Raw genomic sequence first — 12,891 nt, forward strand, 5'->3', positions numbered from 1 at the left:
TAATCAGACTATGGTACAGATACCTGTATTACAGAAACTACAAACTAGTATATTCCAAGCTTATTACATTTTATATATTAACATAAAAGGCAGAAAAAATAAGAGCCGCAAACAATAGGGCATGAAGTAAATTTGCTTAACCAACAGTTGTATAGTTGGGAAATGACAAAATAATATGTATTATTTCATGGGAGGGAAGTTTAAATGTGCAAAAGGATCCCCAAAACATGCAAGAATTTCTGAAAACCTAGGATCTTTTAATTTGAAAAATTAAAACCTAATATGTTATTTTACTGAAAGTACACATTTTTGGAAACAGAAAAATTGGTGCTACAAAACTATGGCAAAGAATTTCAGAAGAATTAGATTTTTTTTAAAAATGGCTCAAATGGCTCTACGCACTATGGGACTTAACATCTGTGGTCATCAGTCTCCTATACTTAGAACTACTTAAACCTAACTAACCTAAGGACATCACACACACTCTTACCCAAGGCAGGATTTGAACCCAAGACTGTAGCAGCAGCGCGGTTCTGGACTGAAGCACCTAGAACCAGTCGGCCACTGTGGCCAGTTAATTAGATTTTAAGATTGTAACATTCTGAAATATAAAAATTTTAACACAAATATCTTTTGAAATGCCAAGTTTTCAGAAAAAAGTAAAATGTTTGGTTGAAAGAGAGAAATGAGGACTATCGAATAAGCTAGGTCAATCTTAAAACAAACAGTTTTTAGCAGTATTAAATTTTGATGTGCACATGGTTTGCAGGTTTAGTAATTCATGTATATTCTCTAAAATAATGTTTCCATGTGAACTAAATATACAATTGAAATTAGTAATAAGTAAATTTTGCTGTGAATAATAAGCTTCAGTAAAATATTGCAGGTATAAGAAATTTAACTATTTTATATAACTATTGAATATAAACTATTAACAAAAATAGATCACAAATAAGAAAAACATTTACTTCATGAATGGTTTAAGAAAGAGTAGGACAGTCCCACTTTTCTCTGTTACAATATACCAACAACAGGTAAACAAACAAAATATTAATAATATAACTTTATTTTTTTATATGTGATTGTTGAAATTTTGAGTACCGTTCATAATTTTGTTTTTACCTACAACACAGAACTGTTGCCTTCATGCACACAGGAAACTATTTGTCTGATCACTGAACTTACTGTAGGCCTACCCACTTTTGATTATTTTCTTTTATTTTCATTTGGTGTAAGTACCACACAGCTAATGACACATTAAACCAGGTAGACATGTGATGATTACAGTAAATTGTTGATAGTACAGACAGAGCACACACAAGCTAAGCTAATGGCAAAAACATATTGTACATAATCCATACTACTATATAATACATTGTTATCAAAAACCTCAGAAAACTCTCTACTGATTTACTTCAGATTTTTACACTACACTTCAATAAACTTTCAGACAGATAAAGGTTACACTTTTTTTAAAATATATGTGTTATCTAAATTGAAGTACTACTATATAAAGACAAGATATTTAAGGCTTATCAACTTACAATTAGAATAGTACTACAGAATCATCCAAAACTTAGCAATCCTACTCATTACTAAAATTATGAGAAATACTGTCACTGAAGTTACTATTCTCACAGCTCCAGCAGCTGGGGAGGTCTCTCCTGTATCCTTATATTAAAGAGCCCAACCAATTTACACATTCATTTTAAGTGGCTTCATTTCCCAATCAAGGTTTTGTTTGTAATAACAAACAAGGCTGAAGGTCAGAGAGAAGGGAAAAGGAGATGGACACAGAGGAGGGCGGTGAACAGAGAGGAGATAGAGAAAAACTGGGGGGTGAAAGGAGGAGATAGACAGCAATAAGGAGGGGGGTGGAGGGGAGGGATGGACAGAGAAAGGGGGGAGAGAAGGGGATATACAAAGAGATGGAGAGAGAGGAGGAGAAGATTAGGACATATATACAATTCCGATAAATATTTTGCAATTGCAAAGCATTGCTTAGTTCGCTTGTCAACAATAAACACAACTCATTTAGATTATTGAAGGAATGGCGTGTGGGTGGGTGGGGGGGGGGGGGTTGGATAGTAAAGTGCTGTGCAAATATACTAATTAGTTCTTGAATGATGCTACCTTATGTTTATATGCCAGCATTATTCAAAATATAAATGACATAGGTATGGCATTATTGTCTGACACAGTTCATGGTATGCAGTGGCATAGTGAATGTTACTGGTGCCCGGGGCATGAGAGTTTATTGCCTCCACCCCCTCCCCACCAATGCTCAGGGTATGATACTACACTCTATTGGTGCTCCCCCCTCCCCCCCCCCCCCCCCACCCCTCGTCCCCTCCAGAACACACAGTAATATAATATGTAGAATTTACTCTAATAATAATATATTTTGTGGAAAATCTCTTTTGTCATGGAGGCCATTTGGTGCCCCTCTGCAAGAATTGGTGCCCGGGGCATGATAGATCCCCTTCGCTTCCCCTCCCGCCTCACTATGCCACTTATGTTATGGGAAAGTAGTTTCTGTTGGGACTCGTGCTCATTTAAATATGTAAGTAATTATCTCATAAAAAGTCATGAGGCCATAGTTAAAAGTACGAATGTAAACAGTCAGACAAACATGAACACTTACTTTTCGACAGAAAGGTTGCAGTTAACTGCCACTATTATCAAACCAGTCAAAGTTCATTCCCCAAAAAAATGCATTGTCCAGCTTGTTTGTGGCTGTAGAATCTTACCTCAGATTGCCATAGGAAAGTAATAAACTTGTCACATTATGTTAATTGAAATGTTTGTGACTATCATAACCAAAGTAGCATATTCCTTAGCCAAATTTCAGTCCTATATCTTCTTCACATTAACTATCCATGAGAGGAACTGAACCATTGACTTTCGGAACAGTCTATCCTCTAAAATCGTAAATCCAACAGGCTTTCTGTGCAGCATGCAAGCCACTCACATACAGATGTTTTAGGTCTGGTGTACTTATCATTTTTTCAGGGATGTTAGCACATAGCTTTTATTGAAAAATTTTTTCTGAATGTATGTATCGGTACAACTAAGAATACCATAAATGTATTTATGACATGTTGACCTGTATTTGGTAGCTGTGGAATCTTTTAAATAATGGTTTTTGCTAAAGGTACAGAGACATTTGGTGGAAAGAATGATGTTGAGGGCTATAATCCAGATACCTCAGCTGTCAGTGAGAACTCTGAAAACAACACTGTCATCTTTCTGCCATATGCCAGTAAAGATGAATCCCATGATTCTGTGAACAGAAGCAATAAATCTTCAGCCATTGGTGCAAATGGAAGGCGACTTGGTAAGTACATGATGAGAATATTATTATAATTGTGCCAATACAACAATAAATAGATCTTTGCTTTCCAGTCCAGATGAGAATGAGGTTTTTACTTGACAATTAAATACAAAATATTCACACTATTCTAAACATGATAGTAATGAAAATGACAAGTAAACAATACATGCTAGTCAGATATTGATCCCTGTAGATTTTTACCAACATATTGAGTTCATAGTTTAGTACTTTTGGCCTTTCACAGAGAAATGGCATAAAATAATTTACAGAAGCATAACAGACTCATAAAACCTCTTTCCATTTTCCCCCTCCCTCTGTTCTGCTGAAGCATAACTATCTCATCTCCTCTTCCAATATTTCTTTATTATTATTTTGATGTACTTTATTTTGAATAATTTAGTTTTCCCCTTCTGTAGCACTTGTATTGCCATTTTTGGTTTTACCTACAACTATATTTATTACACCGCTGATCATTAAAATTCGCAACACTGGGAAGGACACACACACACACACGCACACACACACACACACACACACACACACTCTGTGAATTTTGGGTTATATATGATGCAAAATGTAGTATAAAGAGCCATCACCATCAGCAGCAATAATGGTTATAACCATGCCGGGCATAGTGGAACTGAGCTTGGACAGCTGATGCTGGTAAGAGTAACTCATTATTAGATTAGATTAGATTAGATTACATTAGATTAATACTAGGTCCATGGATCATGAATACGATATTTCGTATGATGTGGAACGAGTCGAATTTTCCAATACATGACATAATTAGGTTAATTTAACAACATACTTAAGTTAATGTAACAACTTTATTTTTTGTGGTTTTTTTTTTCCTTAATTTATATCTAAAAATTCCTCTATGGAGTAGAAGGAGTTGTCATTCAGAAATTCTTTTAATTTCTTCTTAAATACTTGTTGGTTATCTGTCAGACTTTTGATACTGTTTGGTAAGTGACCAAAGACTTTAGTGCCAGTATAATTCACTCCTTTCTGTGCCAAAGTTAGATTTAATCTTGAATAGTGAAGATCATCCTTTCTCCTAGTATTGTAGTTATGCATACTGCTATTACTTTTGAATTGGGTTTGGTTGTTAATAACAAATTTCATAAGAGAGTATATATACTGAGAAGCTACTGTGAATATCCCTAGATCCTTAAATAAATGTCTGCAGGATGATCTTGGGTGGACTCCAGCTATTATTCTGATTACACGCTTTTGTGCAATAAATACTTTATTCCTCAGTGATGAATTCCCCCAAAATATGATGCCATATGAAAGCAATGAGTGAAAATAGGCGTAGTAAGCTAATTTACTAAGATGTTTATCACCAAAATTTGCAATGACCCTTATTGCATAAGTAGCTGAACTAAAAAACGTTTCAGCAGATCATCAATGTGTTTCTTCCAATTTAATCTCTCATCAATGGACACACCTAAAAATTTGGAATATTCTACCTTAGCTATATGCTTCTGATTAAGGTCTATATTTATTAATGGCGTCATACCATTCCGTGTACGGAACTGTATGTACTGTGTCTTATCGAAATTCAGTGAGAGTCCGTTTACAAGGAACCACTTAGTAATTTTCTGAAAGACAGTATTGACAATTTCATCAGTTAATTCTTGTTTGTCAGGTGTGATTACTATACTTGTATCATCAGCAAAGAGAACTAACTTTGCCTCTTCATGAATATAGAATGGCAAGTCATTAATATATAATAAGAACAACAAAGGACCCAAGACTGACCCTTGTGGAACCCCATTCTTGATAGTTCCCCAGTTTGAGGAATGTGCTGATCTTTGCATGTTACGAGAACTACTTATTTCAACTTTCTGCACTCTTCCAGTTAGGTACGAATTAAACCATTTGTGCACTGTCCCACTCGTGCCACAATACTTGAGCTTGTCTAGCAGAATTTCATGATTTACACAATCAAAAGCCTTTGAGAGATCACAAAAAATCCCAATGGGTGGTGTTCGGTTATTCAGATCATTCAAAATTTGACTGGTGAAAGCATTTTCTGTTGAAAAACCTTTCTGGAAACCAAACTGACATTTTGTTAGTACTTCATTTTTACAGATATGTGAAGCTACTCTTGAATACATTACTTTCTCAAAAATTTTGGATAAAGCTGTTAGAAGGGAGATTGGACGGTAATTGTTGACATCAGATCTATCCCCCTTTTTATGCAAAGGTATAACAATAGCATATTTCAGTCTATCAGGGAAAATGCCCTGTTCCAGAGAGCTATTACACAGGTGGCTGAGAATCTTACTTATCTGTTGAGAACAAGCTTTTAGTATTTTGCTGGAAATGCCATCAATTCCATGTGAGTTTTTGCTTTTAAGCAAGTTTATTATTTTCCTAATTTCAGAGGGAGAAGTGGGCTGTTTCAACTTTGTGCCATTGTTCATCAGTCACAATGTGTGGCAAATGGTAACATGCGAATCCCTGTGCAAACCATGGCTAGATTAACCTAATTTCTGACTGTAGGTATGTGATGTGGCTTTACAATCCAGCATGATCAAGTGAGCAATATGTTTGTCCTGCACAGCACAAGTCATGTGGTGCCACTGTGATACAGTGTAAAGTGGTATATAGCCCTTCCTAAAACTATCAATTCCAGATTTTCAAAATTGTAGGATTCTGACTAATGTGAGCAGCACTATTGCAGTACATCAAGCACAATCTTGAGAGGTCATGATCCTGCCACTGTCTAATTGTGAGTTGTGTTGACAACACATGTTGACAGATATCTCTTCTTTTTACGTGAAGCATAATGTGATCTCACGAATAACCAGTATTCAAATGTCATTTTTTAATGAAAAACATGTTGCGTAATCTTTCCATATTTAGGCTGTTCAGAAATTCCCATTACGAACTTCTAGGACTTGTAGAGAGGAGTCTGTACATAATATCTTGGATAGGAACCCATGTCTGGGAATTTACAGTCCCGATACTGTGATGGCTTCAGTTCAGGTGTGTAACATGTCCATGAAGGCTTAAGGAGCTGAATTAGGAGTGATGCAATACAATTATTAGGTAACAGTTCAAAAGTAAACATAATGAAACATCCATTTATACAATGGAAGCACATTTGTTTGTATTAACACTTAAATATTACATGTTTACATGATTCCAAAATAAAAAAGAACCCAATGCACTGTATGTACAGAACAGTATTTATGCATTACAACAGTAGGTGACAATCTAACATAGTATGTGTCATAGTGTCTACCCTATTGCATATGAGGACAAGCAACTCGTGTACCCAAGCATGTAGTACACTTCATGCCGATATGATGTATATTGCATCATCATCTTTGTGGTGTTGCAATTTTAATATCGATTGTGTATTAATAGCTTTCTCAAATTTCTCTCTTTACTACTACTTTTGAATAATTCAATGTTCCTTACTTTTCTTGTATTCCAGAATTGATATAGCTTTCCCTTCTCTCAGAAAAAGCATCATTTTCCTCATTTCCTGTCATTTTTGTTCTCATTATGAAGAATTTTTCAAAATATATGCTAATAGAATAAAACTTCTTTTTTAAAAGTAGTCTGTCTGTTGTTTTACCAATCATATTATGCGAAGGATCGATAGCTGCTCACCGTAAAAATGATGCATCGAGTTGCAATCCTGAGCAGGGGAGGGGGGAGGAAAGCAGGTTATGGGGGGGGGGGGGGGAGGAGAGGGAAGAGAAATCAGCACTGCCCGATGGAGCATACAGGAAGTAGAGGTGGCAAGACAGGATTGACTGGCGCAGGGTCCGGAGACTGTAGCGGAAGAAGAGGAGTAGGGGGGGGGGGGGAATGAAGAGCAGAAAGGATAGGAGCAGAGAGGGGGAAAATACCAGTGGATGCACTGGCAGAGAGTAAGCCACAATGAGGGTAGGGGAGAGGAATCGTAAGATGGTGACAGAACAGAGGGGCAGAAACAGTTGGTTGTAGTGTGTGGGGACAGTAGATTACCTTAGGTTGAGATCGAGATGATTCTGGGAGTGGAGAAAACATTGTAAGGATAACTCCCATCTGTGCAGTTCAGAAAAGCTGTTGGCGGAGAGAAGCAGCCAGATGGCCTGTGGGTTGTGAAGCAACCATTGAGAGCAAGCATGCCATGTACAGCTGCAAGTTGTGCCACACGGTGGAAGTAGCCATTTTTATACCAGCTCTGCTACAGTCATTGTTCAACTTTTTATGCTAGTATGACTGCCAACCAGCTCTACATGAGAATGAATGGCCACCGCCAAACTGTGGCCAAGAGCTAAGTAGACTATGCTGTGTCACGACATGCAGCTGTACATAACATACTCTATTTCAATGGCTGCTTCACAATCCTGGTCATCTGGATCCTCCCCTCCACCACCAGCTTTCCTGAACTGTGCAGATGAGAGCTGTCCTTAGAACACATTCTCCACTCCCCAAATTCTCCTGGCATCAACCTGTGGTAACCTACTATCCCCACACCATCAACTCAACAGTTTCTGGCCCCACTGTTCTGTCACCTCCTAGTAATGTGCATCCTCTCACCCACTTTGTGTACTGCTTTGCTGACACATTCTCCAGTCTTCTCCCCTTCTCTGCTCTTTTACTTTCCCCTCTGCGCCCCCCTCACCCTCCCCCAATCCCCCTTCTCCTTCCCCACAACTTCCTGGTGCTGCACCTCTTCGCCCTGTCCTGCCACCTCTTGTCCCTGCATGCACCACCAAGCAGCACCAATTCATCATCCGCCATGTGTACCCTACTATTGCACCACCTCCCCTGCCCCCTCCCCCACACACACACCTGTCATTCCCACTCCAGATTGCTACTCCTGTTTAACAGTTCAACACAATTCTGTTATAATCTGGCTGGAGGTAGTGGTTTTGTGTGTGTGTGCGTGTGCGTGTGCGTGAAGTGTGCTTGCTTGTGTAAATGTGTGTGCATTTCTGTTTCCTGAAGAAGGCTTGGTCCGAAAGCTTATATGTAACAGTATTTTCACTGCGCATGTCTGTAATTCATCACGTAATCTTCATGGTGTGCAGCAACTATCCTTTTTATAATACTGTCAAGTTCACATTTATGAATGTATAAAATAGTGTTTTGACTTGTATCTAATATGTAAAGCATTTCCATTGCATAATGTGTGAATACAAAAATAAATTAAGTAGTTGCTTTCTGTTTATCAGCTGAATTATGTAACAATGAAACTAAACAACAGTAACAGAGCTAATCATGTTCCATTTTAAAAGGTGCTATAGATGGTCTGAGCACACGCCATCCTGTGATTGATAGATTGACTGGCCAAGTAACTAATCCTCATGCACTTAGAAATGAAAGTTATTACAGGGTAAGTAAGTTAAAATAGAAACTGAAGTTTTTTCCTTTTCTCCACACTTCATGCCATAAATTTGAACTATTGTTATCACTTGGCAGGCAACTAATGAGACCTGGAACACAACTATGTTGCTCAGTGGCACCACAGCTGACAAACTGGTGAGTCCAACTGTCAACCCTCCTGCTGGAGAAATGGTCATGATAGAAGAAGAATATGTTCCTCAGCATAGGACAGATGCAGAAAACCACAGGTATCTTTTCTATAACTATACTGCAGTAGTTCTATTTGTTCTAAAAGTGGTCTTCAGATATATTTAGAAATTCAATAAGAAAATAAAGTTGGCATGTAAAGGTAGGGATAAAATGATGGAATACAAATGATCGTTTGAAGAAACATTTATGGTTCCTTCCATCTCTAACGATGCTCTGTATATGTAAAGAAATTCCAAGTCACACTGCAGTTCATAGCTGACACTTTAAGTTGTCTGGATAAATCCATATGAAGGTTAGAGGAATTCAAGGGCATACCACCACCATCACATAGTAAAGCGTTATGGTGCTGAAGCTAGCCTCAGGTTGGTGACAGCTTTACCTTAAGAGGATAGATATCATTACACCAATTAAAAAGCACTTGCTCACAGTAGACAGACCCACAAACAAGACATTCAAAACAATGCAGACACAGAACTGGCTGTTTCCTTACCTCACAGCATACACCTAAAACTTCTTACATTAAATACATCTGAACACCACTGTTCTTAGTTTGTACCTTCAACATTCTGTCATAACTTAGGGACTGTATTGTTTATTACTGTCACTTCATTGTTGTTCAGTTTGGTTAAAGCATTATTTAAACTTAGCTGATAGTCTTCACATGAACTTGTTATCCACTTAATGTTCATCATTTATATAGTCTGAGCAATTTGTGGTATCTCTATCATATAATTTTTCTAGATTTTTCCAGTGACTGATTAATTCTGAACTGTTCATAGGTATTCAGCATCATTTGGATGATGCTACCAAGATGTATACTCAACAGTAGTTCCAAAACACACAATTCTTCATTATGTTCTTTTTGCCAATCTGTCGTCATTTTATTTTTAGACATTTTTTATTCTTACTTATTTCACCATAAGTTCATCATCTGAATCATGTGGTTAATTTTTGATACACTTTGTACTGGTTCTCATAGGTCTTGTTTCACCTCAATGTGTCTCATCTGGTGATGTTTTAAATGTTACATGTCATGGTTATTTACTTTGTGATTTCTCTGTTCCAGTAAAAAATTAGTTTTGATAAATCTATTTCCTGTATCACAAATGGTTTTCATGACTGGAGTTACACCTCCTCCCCTTTTCCTCCTTGCGATTTATCTGCCTTTGTTACAATTATTCCCTCACAGCTTAAAGTTCTCTGGCTTACCATACGTCTCAGCTCGAAATTCTTCAGCTTTGTCTTCACGTTTCAGTCTTTCTATATATGTCTTAGTCCATTGTTATTTATAGTTTTTTAACCTAGTATTGCACTGGTCAAACTGCTAAGTGATCATTGTCAATGCCAAAATCTAGGTCATAATGAAGAGATTTGATATGGTTTCTGTATACCATTTCACTGCCATGTAATCTGATTGGTACCTTATCTTATCTCCGAGTACCTTTTGGGTTTACCTTTTGCTGTTGGGAATTTAATTTAAAATATTCATTTACATCATGTCATAGTTCGCACAAAATTAAAGTACCTCTATATAACATTTTAAGGGACTATGAATTCTGAATGCTATACAGAGGAAGACACTATAAAGAGGAAGAGTTCTTACCGATAGTCATAAAACTAGAGTCAAATTTTACTGAAGGTATGTTACAAAAAAACACAGTGAATGGTTCAAGCTAATAAAGAATTAGCTGCTGTAAATTACTGGAACGTTTAAATTGTAAAATGCAATTTTAGTCAAATTTTCACAAAAATCTATGAATTGGCAGACTTGAACATCACATATCTAGGATTTTTTTGAAGTATTCAGACAATCATTTTTACTTCCTATTTCTCCTGTATAGTATCAGAACCATTTCATGCTACAAATGAGAAAGTTAAGCTATTATTCTGTCCTCAACTTAATGAACCATCATAACCTTCTCAATTTTTCAAATGAGGGCACAGGTTTGTCTTCCATCTCACTTCCATTTTCCATGCTTCTCTCAGCATTCCTGTGGTTGCCACATTATCACATACAGTCTCAAAGTCCTCAAAAGTGACAGAAGTATTGCCTACTAATTCATGTAATTCCAACTCGTTCCACTGGAGCAACCAACTCAATCTCCTGAAAGCCTGCTTTCTTGAAATAGTTTTTATAGTTCCAGCACTCATTTCCCTCCACGAATTTATGCTGACAATGAAACTGTAAAATTGATGTCTGTCTGTACACTACTAGATGAATTTTCATGGAATTTTCAGAGGTAACTTGAGCATAGCTTGAGGCAACATCTACACTTTATTTCTATCAAAATTGGATCACAGAAAAAATTATATCATAATTTCAAATTTTATTAGGCTGTTCACCTTAGTTGTGATGTTTACCTTAGTGGCAGTGTAATACACCAAAGAACCAATAGATGACACTGCTAGGTTTTTACCTTAAAACCCTGAATAAAGAAAGTAGTGACAACATATGTTTGGATTGCCAACAACTAAGTACTGCCATTGTCAGCTGAATGTCATGTGTTACAAGGTGGCCAAGAAGTACATGAGAGTAAGTGGGAGAATTGATCTAATTACAAGTTATTTTAATATATAGTGGTATCTGAAACATGCAGACTTCTTTTATATTTAATTAATAGCCTAACAGAATTAGGAGCCAGAGCCTAACAAAATTAAGGGTCTGACAAAATGTATCAACTTTTTTGCGGTGAACAATGCTGCAGTGTTGTGCAGGATGGCAGCTGGTTTTTCTGAATTCAACACCTGATAAATTTGAGATGAATCACAAGGATGTCTTTATAAACTGTATTTCATGCCTGATGCAGGTCTTATTCTGAAGAATTTGGGAAACTATTTAACAATTTCTGACCACATTATGCTCCCAAACAATACTGAAGACAGTAATTTGCCATTTAAAACCATCACAATTGATTCTGTTGTAAAGCTGTATGATTCTGCCAAAGAGAAAAAATTGAACAGTACTTGGAATCTAAGAGAAAATAGAAGAAGGTGAGGGCAGTACCATAAAGTGAAAATTGGTCCTGCTTAAGCTCTTTTATATCAGATTGTTTCAGCAGCAGCTCAGTATGCAGTGAAACAATGTGTACTTCAATGTCTTGCTGCATCAACTGCATATCTTATAAGATATAATATTCCAGTGGTTTTAATTAATGATGTGGAGGAACATAAAAAGTGCAATGTGTAAAGTTGTGAAAGATGAATGCGATGATCAGTAGTAATTCTGGCAATAAACATGCCAGTTAACATAAAAATAACTTTTTAGCAGAAAAGCTTTCCATTGCTTTTTATTGTGAAGTCTTTGGCGAGATGCCCTGGCAAAACTTCTCGGCGCACTTCCAGCAAATAGTTCAGTTTCAGATACCTTCCAGTATGTTCATCCCAGTCATCAGTGGAGTTAACAGATAGCAATTTCTTAAGTCCTCATAGACTGCCTGGAACACAGGCATACTTGGAATGAGCAACAAATCAACAATGATTGAGCAATGCCTCCAAGGGCAGATTCAGACATACGCGATGAGATTTCACTTGAGGAAGAAAGTCTCTGAATTATGTAGCTGGAAAAACAATATAACAAGTTAAGCAGAAATGTGTGTTATGTGACGTGTACCATATACCGCTTTCAGCAAGTGAACAGTCTGAATAAGAAAGAGTTCATAGATTACACAAACTCAAAAATCACATGATCAACAACAGCTTAGAATGTGTTCAGAAGCAGTGTTAAGTATTATTCAGATGGCAGAAAAATTTTTGTGTATCAGTGTTGGGGCCACTCCTGTTCCTTATTTATATAAATGATATGCCCTCTAGTATTACACTGCAGGGAGAATTCTAAATTGCACAGTTCAAAAAAGCTGGTGTTATAGGAAGAATCCAGATGGCGAAGGGAGGTGTGCCTGTGATAGGACTGGAGTAGATGTTAGTGGGAGGCTGTAAGTGGCAGGTCTTGCATCTAGGTTTATTCCAGAGATATGAGCCATTAGGCAAGGGGTTGGGAGCAGGGGTGG

General features: G+C 37.1%; 1 protein-coding gene across 1 annotated transcript in view; it reads left to right on the forward strand.

Annotated features, from left to right (window-relative positions):
- Positions 1-12,891, forward strand: part of LOC124606397 (partitioning defective 3 homolog) — a 290,115-nt gene that overhangs the window by 208,633 nt on the left and 68,591 nt on the right. Inside the window, exons 14-16 of the mRNA XM_047138378.1 lie at positions 3,155-3,337; positions 8,587-8,684; positions 8,771-8,922. Coding sequence (XP_046994334.1) covers positions 3,155-3,337; positions 8,587-8,684; positions 8,771-8,922 — 433 coding nt within the window. The remainder of the gene's footprint in view (positions 1-3,154; positions 3,338-8,586; positions 8,685-8,770; positions 8,923-12,891) is intronic.

Source organism: Schistocerca americana, chromosome 3, assembly GCF_021461395.2.
Source record: "Schistocerca americana isolate TAMUIC-IGC-003095 chromosome 3, iqSchAmer2.1, whole genome shotgun sequence".
NCBI classification, from domain to species: Eukaryota; Metazoa; Arthropoda; class Insecta; order Orthoptera; family Acrididae; genus Schistocerca; species Schistocerca americana.